This window comes from Rhinatrema bivittatum, chromosome 2, assembly GCF_901001135.1.
Source record: "Rhinatrema bivittatum chromosome 2, aRhiBiv1.1, whole genome shotgun sequence".
Classification (NCBI taxonomy): domain Eukaryota; kingdom Metazoa; phylum Chordata; class Amphibia; order Gymnophiona; family Rhinatrematidae; genus Rhinatrema; species Rhinatrema bivittatum.
The window spans coordinates 761,505,486-761,525,064 of record NC_042616.1 but is presented as its reverse complement, the minus strand read 5'-3'; the positions used below and the strand labels follow the sequence as shown (position 1 = coordinate 761,525,064).

The following is a 19,579-nucleotide window of genomic DNA, read 5'->3' as shown; positions in this document are numbered from 1 at the left end:
TTCTGAGTCAGCTTACCATGGATTATCCACTGATCAAGCCGCCTCTGTTTTCTCTAGTCATGGAATGGGACATGTAATTCGTGCTTACAAGACTCATACGTTCTCCATTCAAGCCTTTCCATTCCTCTCACTTAACAGTCTGCCATGGGGAACTCTTTCCCTCATAGACATCACGTCCTCCAACACCTTGTTACATACTCACCCGACCCTGCGTTCCTCCATGACCGAGTGGTTTTACGTTTTCAACTTCATATCCTTCTTAAGGTAGATGTTGAATCTCACGTTACTCAGAATATACTCTGCCCACTTTCCCAACACCTCTCTCACCAAAGCGAGAGGGTTTTTTCCACTCCTTGGACTGTAATAGTGCACTTGCATTCTATCTAGACCGCACTACACTCCATAGGAATTCCACCTAACTCTTTCCTTCTGTGGCAAGAGCCAAGCTGCGAGTTCCAGTGGGCAAACAGACCTTTTCCTCCTAACTGACTGTCTGTATCTCTTTTTCCTACCAACAAGCAGGCATTTCACTATAACACTGTGTGTAACCACACTCTGTTCCGTCCCATCCCAGCCTCCATAGCTTACCTTCGGCCAATGCTGCTTGTACATATTTATCAAGCTGCGACCTGGAGCTCTCTCCATACCTTCGCAGCCATTATTGCTTAGATACGACTAGCCGGCATGCTCCATGTTTGGCCAGTCTGTCTACTCTTATTCTTTTCAGTTTAACTACCCATCATCCTTCCACAAACCCGTTAAGGGTTTCAGGATGCCCTCCATTCCAAATCCCACCCCCGTCATTGTGCCTTTCGCACCTCTTGGGTGCATTTGGTGCACTCTCGGGCATCCTCAGCTCGGTACTCACCCATATATGAGGACTACCATCCTGGTTGTCCTGTGAGAAAGCAAGTGTTGCTTACCTGTAACAGGTGTTCTCACAGGACAGCAGGATGTTAGTCCTCACGAAACCCACCCACCACCCCGCAGAGTTGGGTCTGTATACATTTTTACTTTTATTTAGTTTCACTTTTTGCTATAAGACGAGACTGAGGGAGACACCTGTGGTCAAAGGGATAATTGCAGGCTGAGCACTCAGTGTGCCAGTGTCAGTCAAAGCTTTATAGAAACTTTGACAGAAAAGTTTTCTGTACAGGGCTCCATCCTGTGATGTCACCCATATGTGAGGACTAACATCCTGCTGTCCTGTAAGAACACCTGTTACAGGTAAGCAACATTTGCTATACTGAGGGTCCTAGTTGTAGTTTCTCAAATAAGTTTAGCTCCTCAGTAATTGAGACAAACAAATGCTTATTAACTAGTACATTAAGGAAAGAGGTGTAGGAACAGGTTGGAGCAGGGAAGAATAATGTAAAACCTTGTTTGTCAGTGACTTCAGTAGCTTAGTGGAACTAGCCATATAAAACTCGCCATCCACAGCCTGTATTTGTGTAAGTCAATGGAATTGAAATGTCACCTCCAACACATACAAATACAGGAAGTAGAGAAAAGAATAAAATTAGTCTACTTTTAGGAAAAAGCACAGAAAATGTATCTGGGAAGTGTATCAAGCTGGAGGGGAAAAGCTGGAAAGCTATGTGCACAAATGCTCACAGTCTGAGCAACAAAGTTTCAGATTTTCAGGTCCTAATAGTGGAGGCGGACTTGGTTATGTAGATATCACAGAGACATGATTCAGTGAGTTTCATGAATGGGATGCTGTCATCCAGGAATATGACCTGTTGAGGAAAGATGGAGAGGGGAAAAAAGGAGGAGAAATAGCTCTTTAGGTCAAAAACATTAGCCTAATAACTGAAATGCAGGAGATATGGAGGAAGGAAGAGGGGCTGTGGGCTGTCTTAAAAAATATATATAATGGTTCCATATATGCTGGTGTGGTCTACAGGCCTCCAAATCAGACAGATGTACTAGACAGAGATTTGGCCAAAGACATCCAAAAGGGAGGGAAAAAAAGGGAGATTTGTTGCTAATTGGAGATTTTAATCTAGCAAATGCTGCAGAATCCTTAAGAAATAGGGAGATTGTGTATGCCTTTCAAAGGGCTCTAATTAAACAAATAGTGATGGAATCCACAAGGGGAGGAGCGATACTGTACCTGGTACTCACAAAAGGAGATCTCTCTAATGTCTAGGTAGGTGCCCACCTGAGCTCCAGTGTCATCAGACAATATAGTTTGATATAGTGGCTAAGATGGAGAGAAGTCATCCAAAGATTGTCATGGATTTCAGAAATAATGACTTTGTTCAAATGGGGAAGTACCTTGAGGGCTCCAGGGGCGATCCGGGAAACTACAGACCGGTTAGCCTGACTTCAGTGCCAGGAAAAATAGTGGAAAGTGTTCTAAACATCAAAATCACAGAACATATAGAAAGACATGGTTTAATGGAACAAAGTCAGCATGGCTTTACCCAAGGCAAGTCTTGCCTCACAAATCTGCTTCACATTTTTGAAGGAGTTAATAAACATGTGGATAAAGGTGAACCGGTAGATATAGTATACTTGGATTTTCAGAAGGCATTTGACAAAGTTCCTCATGAGAGGCTTCTAGGAAAAGTAAAAAGTCATGGGATAGGTGGTGATGTCTTTCGTGGATTGCAAACTGGCTAAAAGACAGGAAACAGAGAGTAGGATTAAATGGGCAATTTTCTTAGTGGAAGAGAGTGGACAGTGGAGTGCCTCAGGGATCTGTATTGGGACCCTTACTTTTCAATATATTTATAAATGATCTGGAAAGAAATACGACGAGTGAGATAATCAAATTTGCAGATGACACAAAATTGTTCAGAGTAGTTAAATCACAAGCAGATTGTGATAAATTGCAGGAAGACCTTGTGAGACTGGAAAATTGGGCATCCAAATGGCAGATGAAATTTGCCATTTGGATGCCCAAGGTGATGCATATAGGGAAAAATAACCCATGCTATAATTACACAATATTGGGTTCCATAATAGGTGCTACAACCCAAGAAAGAGATCTAGGTGTCATAGTGGATAACACATTGAAATCGTCGGTACAGTGTGCTGCGGCAGTCAAAAAAGCAAACAGAATGTTGGGAATTATTAGAAAGGGAATGGTGAATAAAACGGAAAATGTCATAATGCCTCCGTATCGCTCCATGGTGAGACCGCACCTTGAATACTGTGTACAATTCTGGTCGCCGCATCTCAAAAAAGATATAATTGCGATGGAGAAGGTACAGAGAAGGGCTACCAAAATGATAAGGGGAATGGAACAGCTCCCCTATGAGGAAAGACTAAAGAGGTTAGGACTTTTCAGCTTGGAGAAGAGACAGCTGAGGGGGGATATGATAAAGGTGTTTAAAATCATGAGAGGTCTAGAACGGGTAGATGTGAATCGGTTATTTACTCTTTCGGATAGTAGAAAGACTAGGGGGCACTCCATGAAGTTAGCATGGGGCACATTTAAAACCAATCGGAGAAAGTTCTTTTTTACTCGATGCACAATTAAACTCTGGAATTTGTTGCCAGAGGATGTGGTTAGTGCAGTTAGTATAGCTGTGTTTAAAAAAGGATTGGATAAGTTCTTGGAGGAGAAGTCCATTACCTGCTATTAAATTCACTTAGAGAATAGCCACTGCCATTAGCAATGGTAACATGGAATAGACTTAGTTTTTGGGTACTTGCCAGGTTCTTATGGCCTGGATTGGCCACTGTTGGAAACAGGATGCTGGGCTTAATGGACCCTTGATCTGATCCAGTATGGCATTTTCTTATGTTCTTATGTTCTTATGAGCTAGAATGCTGAAGAAGATCTGAGAAGTGGAACAACCGTGGGCTAAATTAAAAGACACTATAACAAAGGCAATAAATCTTTATGTAAGAAAAGGAAGAGGAAAAAGAAGCCAATATGGTTTTCTAAGAGGTGGTTGAAAAAATATAGGCAAAAAGATAAGCTTCAGAAAATACAAAGGAACAAATGAGGCACAAAAGGAAGAATATCTGATGAAACTGAAAGAGACGAGAAAAGAAATCAGGCTGGCTAAAGCTTAAGTAGAAGACAGAATCGCCAAAGGGTAAAACGAGGTGACAAAAATATTTTCAGATATAACAGAGAAAGGGGGAAGGCTAGAGGTGGTATTGTAAGATTGGAAGGTGACAAGGGTAATTGTGAGGAGAAAGATGAGGAAGAAGCAGAAGTAATAAACACTTCAGTTCGGTGTTCACTTAAAAAAGACTTTGGAAGGGACCATTGATAGTTGATAAGAGCACAGATTATTTATAAATATATGAAAACACACCGGTCCAAACAGATCCATGAGGCACTCCACTTTTTTACCTTTTTCCACTGTGAAAACAGACTAATCCTACCGACTGATTCCTGTCTTTTAACAAGTTTGCAATCCACAAAAGGACATCTCCTATCCCATGATTTTTTAGTTTTATTATTATTTTTTATTTATTTGCAGCTTTTATATACTGACATTCGTTTAGTAACATCACATCGGTTTACAATTAACATAAAATTTAGCAATGGTGCTTTAGAAGTCTCTCATGAGGAACTTTGTCAAATGCCTTTTGAAAATCCAAATGTACCACATCCACATACTTATTTACCCCTTATTCACATATAGTTCCTGTAACCCACCTTCCCTGTACGAACCCGGATCAGTCCAGACTCGTGGGTTATGCCCCCCCCCCCCCCTAGCAGATGGAGACAAGTTTACCAACATACTCCGCCTTATCTAGGAGGGGGCCATCTACAGTCTGGCCGTATTCTTCTGTCTCCAGCAGGTGGAGAGGGTACAAACCTACAGTCTGTGTTAGGGCCTACTAGGAATTTGTAGGTCAGGGTTTTAAAAAAAAAAGAAAAAGAATTAGGCAGTGTTTTACCAAGAGACAAACCGCAGTGCATTCCTGCAGGTCAGAGTCTCTCGCCTCCCAGGGGGTTGTGAGGCCCTGAGGGGACCATCCCTCCTGGTTTCAGAGGCGGCTAAAGCACTGGGTTGAGGACCCAATTACCAGCTTGTGTAGCCACTGGGAGTGATACCGGGGAGCCTGGCTCACTTTCCCCAGTAGGTTCAGGACCCGGAGATGTCGGAGAGGCACTTGTTTAAAAAAAAATAATTTTTTTTTTGCAGTTTGAATTTCTTGGTGCAGCTCGACTATCCCTGGCCTCCCGACCATGGTGGGAGTATTTTTCGCCCGTTTTGCTGCGTTTTCGGGGGGGGTCCGTTTGTTTTGTTTTGTTTTGTCAGCCATGCCGTGAAGGGTCGCGTGGGCGCGATTGTCTCGGGAAAATTTGTGATCCTCTTGCGTTTCTGGGGGAGAGGGAGCCTCTGCGACCCCGGGAAGGGTCGTCCTTTGGGTCCAAACTGTCACTAGTGCTTTTGGGGATCTGCCTCCTGTGCTTACTGAACCGTTCCCGGGAAACGCAGGAACGGTGCCATTTTAGTTCCCCTGGGGTCCGCAGCCTCGGCTGCAGGCGCCATTTTGTCTCCGCTCATGGCTGCGGCCTCGGCGGCGCAGGCTGTGAGCAGAGTGGAGGTTCTTCCACTGAGTTTGTCACCACAGCAGACGGTCCCTGAGGGGGAGAATCCCACGGGTGTTGGAAGGCAGGGCACGGGGGATGCCCCAGCTGGGGACACAGATGATTTGTCATCGGAGTCCTCTTTTTCCTCCGATTTTATTCTGCTGATACATAAGACCTTTAAGGCTAGAAAGGCTGGCAAGAAAAGGACTCTTCTCCTGGACTCACAGCATGGGCCTCAAAAGAAGGCCCATGCTGCGAGTCCAGGAACCCGTGTCTCTCCGCCAGAGACACGGGTTCGTCATTCGGGAAGAGACCCTCCAACTTGCGGACTCCCTTGGTGGATACCGATTCCTCCACGGAGTCGGAGGACCCAGTGGATCCTGAGCTCCCTTCTCAACCCTCACAAGGGATTGAGGGGGAGGGGGATCGGATGCAAGAGGGTCTGAGAGGGTCCCATGGAACGGACGGAGATGACCCAAAGGTGGTCCGTCTCTTTCACAGAGATGAGCTGAGCCCTCTCATCCCAACTATTTTAAAGGAGCTCGGCATTCAGCTTCCCCAGGAGAAGTCTCGTCTAGGAGCTGCGGACCTGGTGGTGCTGGGCCTACGGGGCCCTCCTTCGTCTTTTCCATTTCATTTTTCGGCTACGGACTTACTTTTTAAGGAGTGGGACACTCCGGACTTGGGCCTTAAGGTGGCGAAGGCGATGGATAAACTCTATCCTCTGCCCGAGGAGGCCTTAGAGCTTTTGCGTGTTCCTAAGGTGGATGCTGCAGTAGCGGCAGTTACTAAGAAAACCACCATTCTGGTCACTGGAGGGACGGCACTTAAGGATCTTCAAGATTGTAAGCTTGAGGTTCAACTCAAAAAGATTTTTGAAGTCTCCGCTCTGGGGATCCAGGCGGCGATATGTAGCAATTTTTCCTTAAAGGCAGGCCTCCGTTGGGTTCAACAGCTTCTGACTAACGAGTTGCTTTCTCAAGAGGAAGCTCTTCAGGTGGGGCGACTTGAGGCGGTGATTGCATACAGTGCGGATGCGTTTTATGATCTTCTCTGCACCTCGGCCAGAACCATAGTGTCGGCGGTGACAGCACAGCGTCTTTTGTGGTTGCGCAACTGGGCCGCGGATGTGTCTTCCAAATCTCAACTTGGATCTTTGCCATTTAAGGGCAAACTGCTCTTTGATAAGGAGCTGGAAGACCTCATTCAGTCACTAGGCGAGAATAAGGTCCATCGTTTGCCAGAGGACAGGCCAAAGTCGAGGGGTTCCTTTGGTTCTCTGTCTTGTTTCCGAGGAGGTCAGAGACCTAGGACTTCTCGAGGGTCGGTTTCATCTTTTTATCATAATGTCAGCAGACAACAGACATACCCCCAGTCCTTTCGGGGCAGGTGTTTCAGTAGTCCTGGTTCCAACCAGGGCTCGACAGGCGAAAGCCTTCACAATGATGGGCAGCCGGTCCATCCCTCGGTTCCCGTTGTGGGGGGGGGGGCAGATTGTCTCTGTTTTACAAAGCATGGACCAAAATCACTTCGGATCAGTGGGTGCTATCAGTGATAAACACGGTTATGTGTTAGATTTTATACGCACACCGCACCAGCGGTTTCTCGTATCGCCCTACCGTCATGCCCTAAAACGGGCTAGCTACGGCTCCCAGGACATTCACCAAGATCATGGTGGTGGTGGCAGCACAGCTCCGAAAGGAAAGGGTTCTTGGTACATCCCTATCTGGACGATTGACTGATTTCGAGCAAAGTCTGAATTACTTTGCCAAGAAGCGATAGTCCGGGTACTTCAATTGCTGAGGACTCTCGGCTGGGTGGTCAGCATGTCCAAGAGTCATCTAGTACCCTCCCAGTCCTTGGAGTTTTTGGGAGCTTTGTTCGATACCCATCGGGGGACAGTTTCTCTAATGGAAGAACGTATGGTCAAGCTACAAGGTCGGGTGCGAGTTTTGTTGTCCAATCCATCCCAGACGGCCTGGGATTACTTACAAGTCTTGGGATCTATGACCTCGACCCTGGAATTGGTACCGTGGGCCTTCGCTCATATGCGGCCTTTGCAGTCAGCGTTACTCTCCCGCTGGAACCCAGTCTCAGAGCAGTTTCATCTTCAATTACCTCTGACGAGGGTCGCTCGGTCCTGCCTGGATTGGTGGCTACTTCCGGACAACTTGCATTGTGGCGTCCCGTTGGTAGTCCCGGACTGGACAGTAGTCACGACGGATGCCAGCCTGTACTGTTGGGGAGCTGTTTGTCACCGGAAATCGGATCAGGGCCGATGGTCCCAGGAGAAGGCCCGTTGGTCCATCAGTCGATTGGAGAGCAGGGCAGTGAGATTGGCTCTGCAAGCGTTTCTTCCGCTTCTCCTCTGCAAATCAGTCAAAGTTCTCTCTGACAATGCGACCATGGTGGCCTATGTCAACCGTCAGGGGGGAACCAGGAGTAAACCGGTGGCATTGGAGGCTCGTTTGCTGATCACATGGGCGGAGCAGAATTTACTCAGCATCGCAGCTTCTCACATTGCCGAGGTAGACAATGTTCATGCGGATTTCCTCAGTCGTCATTGTCTGGATCCTGGAGAGTGGGAACTCTCAGAAGAGGCCTTTCAGACAATCTGTGCCCAGTGGGGCACATCATCCATAGATCTGATGGCGACATTCAAAAATGCCAAGGCGCCACGCTTCTTTGCTCGGCGCAGAGACACCGGGGCAGAGGGCGGGACGCTCTAGTACTTCCCTGGCCGACGGATGTGCTACTTTGTGTTTCCTCCTTGGCCTCTCATAGGCCGGACTCTCCGCCGAATAGAATTACATCCGGCACAGGTGATTCTGGTGGCTCCTGAGTGGCCGAGACGTCCATGGTTTGTGGATCTCGTCAATCTGGCTCTGGACGGCCCCTTGCAGTTTCCGGGTCTGCCGAACTTACTTCACCAGGGACCCGTTTGTTTCGACCATGTAGAGCGCTTTTGTCTAGCGCCATGGCTTTTGAGAGATGGCGGCTGAAGTCCAGAGGATACTTGGACGCGGTGGTGGCCACATTGTTGCGGTCCCGAAAAGCGTCTACATCCTTATCGTATGTCCGCGTCTGGAAGGTTTTTGAGGTGTGGTGTATTGAAAGGGGTGTTGTGCCTACTCAGGTGAGTATACCAGACGTTTTGAGTTCCCTTAGGTAACCCAGCCTGAAGGACTTGTCATGTAGTTCCTTGCAAGTGCAGGTGGCGGCGCTTGATTCCTTACGTGTTAATGTTCAAGGCTCAAGTTTGGCGGCGCATCCTGATGTCTCTCGTTTTTTGCAGGGAGCAAAGCATTTGCGTCCTCCAGTGCGACAACAGTGTCCATCCTGGAATCTGAATTTGGTCCTTAAAGCCTTGTGTACAGTGCCTTTTGAACCCTTACAAAAAGCAACCTTGAAGGATCTAATGTTGAAAGTGGTTTTCCTGGTGGCAATCGCTTCGGCACATCGGCTGTCAGAGATTCAAGCTTTGTCATGTAGGGAGCCCTTCTTGTGGTTTTCAGATTCGGGAGTTTCCCTGCGCACAGTTCCTTCTTTTCTTCCCAAGGTGGTGTCGTCGTTCCATTTCACTCAGTCTGTTGAGCTTCCATCCTTCTCCGATTGCTACAGATTTTGGAAGGAGAATTTTAAATTAAATAAAGAAGAGCCCCCCTCTCCTGCGGTGATACCAAATGGTCTCTTCCCCAATTGAGAATTCCTGAGGTGATTTCCATGATTCCTCAGACGTGTGCCTTGGTCCGGAAGCTGGGTTTCCAAGCGTGGACTTAGCTGATTGTACAGCTTAAAGACAGCGGGTGCAGGAGACCGAGTGCGACAGTGATGGCAGATGCCCTCTCCCTCCACAGCCGGAGACCGTCTCTGTACTCAGCCAGTAATCGCTGAGCTCTGATAAGTTAAAAAAAAAAGAAGTTTTCCCTTCAGGGGTTTTTAGGACTTCCTCCGGTCTCCTTTCCAATGTTCGTTCCCGTTCCTGTGAGGGTTAGGGGAACTGGGCACCCTGGTGGGTTCAGTGGGGCCCGGTGGGCTAGGCCCCGCAGTTAGGCTTTTTGCCTGCGCACCACATGGTTGGCCGCCAAAGTGTGTTTGCACGCTTCTGTGCATGCTTTACTGCCCTCTTCAGGACGTCGGTATGCGCAGTGCGCTCAGTGTTGGGCGTGCCTTTTGCGCGCACAAGTTTTAGCGTGGTGATACACTCAAGCCTTGGCACACAAGTTGTGTGTGTGTTTTGGCAGCACTTATTTTTTGAGGCGCTTGACTTTTGTGCGCATACATTTTTGAGCGCAAGCCATTTGGATGCACATTCACTGCCGCTGATAACCAATTTATTTATGGCAGAATTTGAAAAGGAATGGATATATAACTCACCATTTTTCTCCAGAATGTTTCTCTATAAGAGATACATAGATGACATCTTTATTCTCTGGAGTGGCAGTGAAATTGAGCTATTACAGTTCGTAAAATGGCTGAATACCTGCGAAGAAAAAAACCAATTTACATTGACATACAATTTTTTCAAGATTTCTTTTCTAGATGTAGCAATAGAGAAGATTGATTGTGGTGACATTGTTACAAGTGTTTATAAAAAAAGCACTGATAGAAACACCTTGCTACATTTTCAAAGTGCACATCCGTTGCCATTGAAAACTAGCTTACCTTTTTCACAATTCTTAAGGTACAAGAGAAATTGTTCCAACAATCAGCACAATTAACCTTAGATTTAAAGAAAAGAGGTTATCCTAAAAAAAAAAGCATACGCAATGGTTTCAAGAGAGCTCTTTATTATGACAGGGAAGCACTACTATCCTCTCAATCCAAACAAGAAGATGCTAATATGGTCACTTGCGTTACTAGATATTCACCAATGTCTAAGAAAATTACACAAAGTATGCGTAAATATTGGCATTTAATTCAAATGATTCCTGGATTAGAAGAACTCGAATTTAGGGCGGCATTCTCGAGAGGTAAAAACTTGAAAGAAATTTTGTGCCCATCTACTTTGAGAGAGAAAGAACTCAGTTTACAGATTATAGATGGTCAGATTTTGCAGGGCCATTACAAATGTGGCCATTGCAAGATTTGTAACCAAACATTGGAAATCAAGAAATACACCTGTTTACAGACTGGCTTTACATATAAGCTTCAACATTTTACTACCTGTCAAACTACTTTTGTCATTTATACAATCATTTGTCCGTGTAACAAAATATATATATAGCTCAAACAACTAGGAATTTAAGTTCTCGCATCAGTGAACATAAGAGTTGTTTAAAAAACAAAGAGTTCCCTGTACGTACCAGGATCATTCCAGACGGTAGGTTATGTCCCCCGTCCAGCAGATGGAGTCAGAACAAAAACTCTCAGGGGAGGTCCCATATAACCACGCCTCCCCTGTCTCAATTCTCAGTATAGTTCTGACTCCAGCAGATGTGAGCAGGGGACACTGAGGTCCCCAGCACTTGGCCTTAGGGTCTTAATCTTTCTACTATTTTCTTTTGAGGGTTCAAGTTTATTAAAGAAAAGGGAAAAACTTTCATTTTGGAGATTCAGCTCTCGTATAGAGTCACAGCCAGGAAAGGAGCCCTTTCCTTAGTGAACAGTGACTTGCTGACAGGCTGCCTTCCTTCTTTCGCCTTCTCCGTTCACTACCTCCCCCCGCCCCCCACCCCTCCGTTCGTTATACTTTGCAGGGTTGGAGGTAAGTGTGTTGTTTTTTGTTTTAGAGCGCCGTGGGAGTCTTTGGAGCAGGGAGCTCAGGGTCGAGGGAGCACATCGGTGGTGCCGATCACTCCCCTCCTGCCTGTGTTAGCGTGCACCCACCTCACCTGTTTGGTGCGAGGAGCCTCCCGGTCCGCGGCCCCGTGACGTCACATTCCCCGGGGCCGCCTGCCGTCGGGAAGCCTCATTCCCCGTCGGTTTCTTCGGGCTGGTGGATGGAGATCAGGGCCGAGCCCGCGGTTCCACCGTTTGTTTCTCGCAGCTTGTGTCAGCGCAAACTGCCCCTCCCCCGCTCTCTCTTCTCGGAGTCAGCGGCAGCCGAGCGGTGAGGGCGCCTGTGAGAAGCACCGATTGTAGAACATTGTATCTCCAAAGACCATAAAATACAAGAACTGCGATGGTTCGCAATTGACCACATCCATTTGGATTCAAGAGGAGGCAACCGGGAGAAATTACTCTACCGATGAGAACAAGAATGGATTTATAAATTGTGTTCTGAAGAGCCCAATGGACTTAATAGAAAAATCGAGTGGACCAGTTTGATTCGCTAGTCACTCCATACAGTTAATCATTTCATTCCCTCTAAGCTTAAAATACTGATTAATATATCAGCTGATGAATTAATTTTACCTTTAGTTTGAAGGGCCATTTAATTAATTAATTAAACGTTTTCCATAAGCACATTTTACGTCAAAACGTGATTGTAGATTGGTCACATTTCAAAGTCAGGGAGAGCTTTAAAAGATGTAACCATGTTTGTTGGCAATACTGAGCCCGATTATTCAAAGGCCGAGAGAGGAACGTGAGTACGGACTTATTATAAACTAGCTGTACCCGGCCACGCGTTGCAGTGGCAGAGCCAGGTTAAGTGGAAAAGAAAGAAAAGAGAATGGGGATAACCGCCCCCTGCCCCCCCCCCCCGAACATGGACGCAAGAACATCCCCATGCCCCCCCCTCGCAGGCCCACCGATACCTGTCAAAAATGGTAGTCGGTGGAGCGGGTGTTCGTTCCGGCATGGAAGTATTAGCGCCGGGCCCTTGGCAGCCAGCACTGAAACTGTCTCCGACGGCTGTTAGAACTTACTCTGTCAGTAGGGTGGAGCAATGGGAGCGGTCGTCTCGCTCAGATAGTAAGGGCAAAGGTGTGCCGGTTGCCAGTCCAGAAAATGGCATCGACGGGCCCTCGCCCTTACTATGTCACATGGGCTACTGCCACCATTGGCATTCCCGAGTGTCCTAGTAAGGGACAGAGCCGTCGGCGCCATTTTGATTGCTGGCAGCCGACGGCCATAGTGTATGCGATGTGTCACGGAGCGGTGTTGCCCCCCACCACTGGAGCAGCCAGAACTATTCTTCAGTTTTGCGTGTGTTCGGAGGGTGTGGGCAGTAAGTAGAAAAGTCATGGGTGGTGGGGGGTGTGAGGAGGGTGTTTTTGTGTGAGTTCGTAGGGTGTGGGAATAGCAAACATGTGGCATGTGAGTGGCCTCCCGGTGTAGCATGCTGGTATTTAGTGGGTTTTTGTGTTTTGGGAGGGTGTGTGAAGAAAGTACAATTGGCATGTGTGCGGGGGGGGATGTGAGGAGGGTGGATTTGTGTCTGGTCGGAGGGTGTGTGAATCCCAAACATTGGTCACGTGTGTGTGGGGTGTGAGCGTTTGTGCAAGGTGTAAGAGCTTGTGCTTACGTCCAGCAGATGTCGCTGTTTTGTGGAACCAAATTTTAAAACTTTTTTACCAGCCCCCGGTGTGACATATATGTAATGTAAGTGTACAAGATCCTTGCCGTATGTGAGGTGAAGTTTGTGTCCAAATTTGAAAGCAATCGGTTCAGCTGTGGCTGAGCCTGGTTAAGTTGAAAAAACAGAACAAAGCAGTAACGGTTACAGTTTGTGTTTTGTTTTGATTTTTACCCCAAATGAACAGCACCAGCAAAGAATAGTTTAAATATGCAAGCACACTTTCCTGGCCCCCCCCAACCCGGCGAAATAGAGCAACCCACGCTACAGCCCCCCTCTCGGGAGATATGGAGAATGAGTGGCCCCCCTCGTGAAAAACGCGCGGCGGAAAATAAGAATGGTCCCCCACCGTGCTCCTCCCCGGCTACCTGTGTAAACTGCCAGACGGTGGCGAGGGTGTGTGCTAGGGTTTGTTCCGCCGGCTACCATGTCGCAAAACGTCACGGGTGAAAGTGGTGCATCAGGATTCCTGACGTAGTAAGGGCAAATGTCCGCTGAGGATATGGCGCCGATGGGCTCTTGCCCTTACTATGTCACATGGTGTACCGACGTCATTGTTGTCTCCGTATAGCATAGTAAGGGCAAGGTCCGCCGGCGCCATTTTGGTTGCTGGCATCCGAATGCGATGTGTCCCGGACCGTTCCTGTGGTGCCGGCGGAGAAGCACAGACTTGTTTCAGGTGTAGTGTGTGATCGGAGTGCAGTGCGTGGGTGAGTGGAAGAGGGTACTTTAATTTAAATTCAGAGAGTGTGTGAAATGCGTGGCTTCCCAATGTAGCAGCCAGGAATCCATGTTTTGGTGTGTTTTGGGAGGGTGGGTGAAGTAAGTGACATTGGCAGGCTTGTGGGTGGGGGTGTGTGGTGTGATGAGTGTGGATTTCTGTGTGTCATGAGGGAGTGTGAATGAAAGGCAATAGCCCTGTGTGGGGGTGGGGTGTGAGTGTGTGTGAAAGGTGTAAGAGGTTGCGCTTGCGCTGACAGCCACCAGATGTCGCTGTTTTGTGTAAGCAATTTTTAAACTTGTATTACCTGTCACAGGTGTGACCTATATGTAATGTATGTGTATAAGATCCTTCCCGTATGGGAAGTGAATGTTGTGTGCAAATTTGAACGCATTCGGTTAAGCGGTTGGCGAGATTAGCGACGACGTACAAACTATTTAACATTTTTATTTATATAGATTGTTTTCAAAAGTTGAAGTTATTTATGGACATCATTATATGGTATGTTTACTGCATTATCTTTCAGAACCCGCCCTGAGAAAGCGTTAGGCGAAACGTTAACGTTGGCGGTGGTGTGCGGCACAGACTTGTTATAAAAAAGAAAAAAATCGTAACAAGTTTCAGATAAGTGCTTTTGGCAGTTATACGTAGCACAGACTTGTTGAAAAAATGAAAAAACTGCAACAAGTTTAAGATAAGTGTTGTTTTCTATGATGTCGGGCAGGTTTCAGTCTCAAAACAGTTTCTGAAACCACAACACATTCTGTTTGGAAGCCGAAAGACATAAAGTTTACGGGCTTATAATGAGAGCATAAGTTGCCGGAGTAGTAAAGCTGTGACTTAATATCATTGTAATCCAGCTAAAAAAGAATTGGGCTGGAAAACAGCATTTTCAAATTATTATTGTATTGCCGTGTTATCGGCGCTTCTTTGTCAGACGGGATACTCTGCAACAAAAGATCTTCTGATATATATTTCCCGAAAAAAGTGGAAACAATTATGTTTTTATAAAAAACCAAAAACAGGTGACAATAAAGACCAGTGAACGAACTTACTGGTTACAAAATTAGTGGTCATGAGACTCTTTTTTACCAGTTCTGAGGTCTTTGTCTCTTAATTATAAATATTGTTGGAATTATTAATAAAGTAGAATTTTTAAGTCAATAACAATAAGAGGTAACTTATGACTAATCAATACAGTTAGTTTTATGTGGAATCTAATTGGATGCTAACTGTTCCCTTAGTGCAGTGTTGATTTCATAGATGCTTTCGTACAGGTCTGGCCGGAAGACTGGTTGCTTTATGCCTTTCCTCCGTGGCCCTTGTTGGGCAGGATAATTTTGCAAGATTGAAGGCCACAGGGGCTTCTACTCCTGGTGGCACCAGACTGGCCCAGGCATCTGTGGTATGCAGATCTGCGAAGACTCCTGGTGGAGACCCCCGCCCCCCTTCGTCATCTGTTGCAGAAGGGACCGGTTCTTCACGAGGATCCGATTCAGTTATGCCTAACAGTTTGGCTCTTGATGGGGCTCACCTGTTGAAGCGTGGATATTCTTCTGTGGTGACTGCTACCTTACTCTGCACTCGAAAGTCTCCACTTCTTTAACTTATGTGTGGGTTTGGAGAGCGTTCGAGACCTGGTGTGAAAAGCGCAGTATTTTTCCTCGTTCAGTTGAGATCCCTCTCATTCTAGACTTTTTGCAGGATGGGTTGAATAAAGGATTGGCCTTTAATTCCTTGAAGGTACAGGTTGCAGCTCTTGCCTGTTTCAGAGGTCCTGTGAAAGGTGATTCTTTCTCGTCTTGATGTGGCCCATTTTTTGAAGGGAGTGAAGCATATTTGGCCTCACTTTAGGTTACCGTTTCCATTGTGGTGTCTTAATTTTGTGCTAGATTCCTTGGCGGGCCCTGTGTTCCGACCACTGAGTGGCCTTTCCAATCAGTTATTGACCTTGAAAATGGTGTTCCTGGTGGCTATATGTTCTACACATCAACTTGTCTTTCCGGGAGCTGTTCCTTCAGTTAAATCCAGGGCTTTGCAGCTGCGTACTGTTCCTTCATTCGTGCCTAAGGTGGTCTCAGAATTTCATTTAAATCAATCCATTTCCTTGCCGTCCCTGGCCTTTTGTGTCCCTTGGATGCAAAGAGACTTGTCATGAGGTATCTGGAGTCTTCTGAACCTTTCCGAAAGATGGATCACCTGTTTCTCCTCCATGGTGGAAGGAAGCAGGGTGAGCTAACTTCGCGGGCTCAAATAGCTCGCTGGATTAAGGAGGTGGTCACGGCCGCATATGTGGATGCTGAAAAGCCGTTGCCTACTAAGATTAGGGCTCATTCTTCTAGGGCTCAGGCAGTGTCATGGGCAGAGGTTAGATTTGCCGAGTTGTGACGTGGTCCTCCTTACATACTTTTTCCAGGTTTTATCGTTTGGATGTGCAGGCCAGGGAAGATGCAGCCTTTCCATGTGTGGTGTTGATTGGACCGCGGGCAACCTCCCTCCCTGTTCGGGAGTAGCTTTGGTACATCCCACTGGTTCTGAGTCCATCTGTCTACATGCTAGGAAATGGAGAAATTACTTACCTGATAATTTTGTTTTCCTTATTGTAGACAAATGGACTCAGCTTCCTGCCCTCGGCTGCTGAATGATTGTGTCAATAGTCCTCCTGTGGATTCCGGGTCACAAGGGATTACTGGTAAGGGTTCATCCAGTCCTCTAGATTGGGGTATCTTCATTCTTACTTGAGTTCAGTGTTTCTTGTTGATTGAGTACAGTTATGGTTGACTCTTTTTAATCAAGTTTTTTGCTAGTCTGTCCACAGTTGCTTTTGAAGAGAATACTGGCAGTCTGGGGTCACTGCAGGTGTATATATATATATATATACTGTGACGTCAGCTTGCTCCATCTCCATCTGCTCACAGGGGAGCTTAACCCACTGGTCCTGAGTGTATCTACAATAAGGAAAATGAAATTATCAGGTAAGCAATTTCTCCATTTTTTATCTTTTCAGCTTTATTTTAGAAAACAATAGCAGCCTCTCTTTCTTCTTACTTCATTTACTTTCCTAAGAAAAAGGTTCATTGCCCTTACAATATCTCCTTTTAGTTTTTCCCAGTGCTCTTCTACTGCCCCTAGATTTTCTTATTCAGATAAGGACTCCTTGAGGTACTTCCCCATTTTAACAAAGTTAATTTTCCTATAGACTGAAATATAACATTCCACATATGTTAGCTCTTTAAAGAAAAAGTTAAATCTTAGAGGTCACAGCACATAAGATGATGAGAAGTTTTAAAGTTGTCATTGGTTTGTAGTCAACAACATATACAATTTTATATACCAAAATATGAAATGAGGCAGCATGAAATGTTCATATATCTTGTTTTATGTTCAATAGGTCAATCCTATGTTAGTGATTTGATGTACAGTGATGATGAAGGACCATCTGTGTTTGAAAATGGATTGAACACACTAAATAAGCAGAAAGAAAATATGCCTTTCCTTCAGTTTAACAGGCAAGTTTGCATGTTTCAACCAAATTGTTTCTTTACAGGTTAAGGTTAGTGTAATAGTTGGATCAGATAGTGAAAATCTATTCCTGCAAAGCTATCCTGGTTCAAGTATGCTATTTTTGGCAAGTATATTTGATATATCTATTGCTGACATACTCAATGCCTTGTTACTTTACGTAATCCACCTTGGACCTACCTTGAGGTAAAGGCAGAATATCAAATGCTTATAAATAACAGTGATGTAGAAAATAAATCATGTCTAACATTTGACTCTATTTTTTTTTTTTTACCTGCATAATTTGGAAAGCAAGAAGACAGTTTTCAAAAAGGGTTTAACTAGCTAACATTAGGCTCTATATAAAACATGAGTAAAAAATGTGAGTTAAATTTTAGTTATGACCAAAGTCAAAAGTGGAAAGAACCAAAGACTCATATAAATGATCAAGTAAGAGGGTAGGAGAGGAGGCAATGAGAACTGTTGAAGCCATTGCAAAAAAAGAGATTTAAATACTGCTTATTTATCCACACCAATATGCATCAATGTAGCATAATCTTAAGAAGAGCTGTATCTTCTGACCTCGTATGTGTTTCACAAAAACTGCATCAGGAGGAATAGTGCACAATCATAAGTAGAGAGACAATTCATATCATATTTAAGATACCGCCATATCTTATTGCAGCCCAAACACGTCTCTTCACTTCTTGACATTGAATCCCAGCTACGAAAACTTTGACCACTCTTCAAGCTTTCTTAAATCACTTTTCATTCTCTTTACTCTTTTGGGCATGTCTACTCTTTTGCATATCTTATTGTCATCTGCAAAAAGACAGAATTTCCTTCTATCCCCTCTATAATGTGTCACTCATAAAGAGATTGAACAGAAACGGTCCCAAAACTGATCCTTAAGGCACGCCACTTAACACTGTTCTCTCTTCAGAGTAAGTTCCATTTACCATTTCACACTCTCTCTGTCAACCAATTTGTAATCCATTCCACTAATTTGTCTCCCACACCCAGGCTTCTCATTTTAATCATGAGTCTCCTATACAGGACTGTATCAAAAGCTTTGCTGAAATTCAAGTAGATCACATTGAATGCTCTTCCTTGATCTAATTCTTTAAGTCACCCAATCTCAAAAAAATCAGATTCATTTGAAAGGACTTTTTCTGATGAAACCATGTTGTCTCTGGTCCAGCAACCCACCGGATTATTCACTTTCCTTTCCTTCAGCAGAGTCTCCATTAATTTTTTGTGGTAATGCTAACCAACCTATAGTTTACAGCCTTCCCTCTGCTGCCACTTTTGTGAAGCGGAACCACTACCACTCTTCTCCAGTCTTGCGGCACCACTCCTTTTTTCAAGAGATCTATTGAATAGGTTTTTCAGCTGTCCCACCATCACATCTGGGTTCTCTTAGTATCCTGTTATGTACCTCATCCAACCCCATGGCCTTGTCCACTTTGTTTTCCTAGTTCTTCCCATCTATTATCTTCTGTAAAAGGGGTTGCATCTACCTAACTCCCATCCATGCTCTCGTCAACCAGCATTGGTCCTACTTTAGTGTCATGTTTAGTGAATATCGAACTGAAGTATTTATTTAATAACTGCTTTTTCCTCATTTATTTTCCACACATTGCTCCTTGACTCCCTGATATATCTAAAAAAATATTTTGTCACCTCACTTGATCTCTTTGGTAAACCTTTCTTCCTCTTAACTCTTTGCTTTCCTGATTTTCTTTCCTTCAGATATTCTTCCATTTGTTCCTGTTTTTGGGAACTTTTCTACATCTTGAATATTGTTCTTTTTGCCTTTACTTTTTAACCACCTCCTTTGAAAACCTGGTCTGTTTCTTTTTTCTCTTACTTTTGTTTACTTTTCTGACATAAAGGTTTGTTGCCTTTATTATAACCCCTTTTAATTTGGCCCACTGTTCTACTTCACCTATCTTCTCCCAGTCTTCTAACTCCTCTTCAAAGTATATCCTCATTTTACAAACGTACATATTTTTGAAGTCCTTAACTTGGATTTCATATGTCTTCTCTCCATCCTGGCTGCTGTATCAAACCATACCATCTGAATATCACTGGTGCTCAGGTGAATACCTACTCTGACATTAGAGACATTATCCTCATTTCTGAGCACTTGGTTGAGTATCACTTCCACCCAGATGGGTTCCATCACTATTTATTTGAGTAGAGCACCTTGAATGGCATCCACTATCTCTCTACTTCTTGTGAATTCTGCAGTTTGTTTATATTTATATACCACCAATAATAAAACATAATTTATTTCACGTAGCAAAAGTAACGGTATTTAAAAAAAAAAAGGAAACAGAGGAGGGATGCTCCAGTCCACATCTGGCAGATTGAAATCTCC

At 45.0% G+C, this 19,579-nt stretch overlaps 1 protein-coding gene across 1 annotated transcript in view; it reads left to right on the top strand.

The window, feature by feature from the left end:
* ATAD2 (ATPase family AAA domain containing 2) overlaps positions 1 to 19,579 on the top strand; it is a 471,993-nt gene that overhangs the window by 284,657 nt on the left and 167,757 nt on the right. The window contains exon 17 of the mRNA XM_029591972.1: positions 17,087 to 17,204. Within this exon, the coding sequence (XP_029447832.1) occupies positions 17,087 to 17,204 (118 nt within the window). The remainder of the gene's footprint in view (positions 1 to 17,086; positions 17,205 to 19,579) is intronic.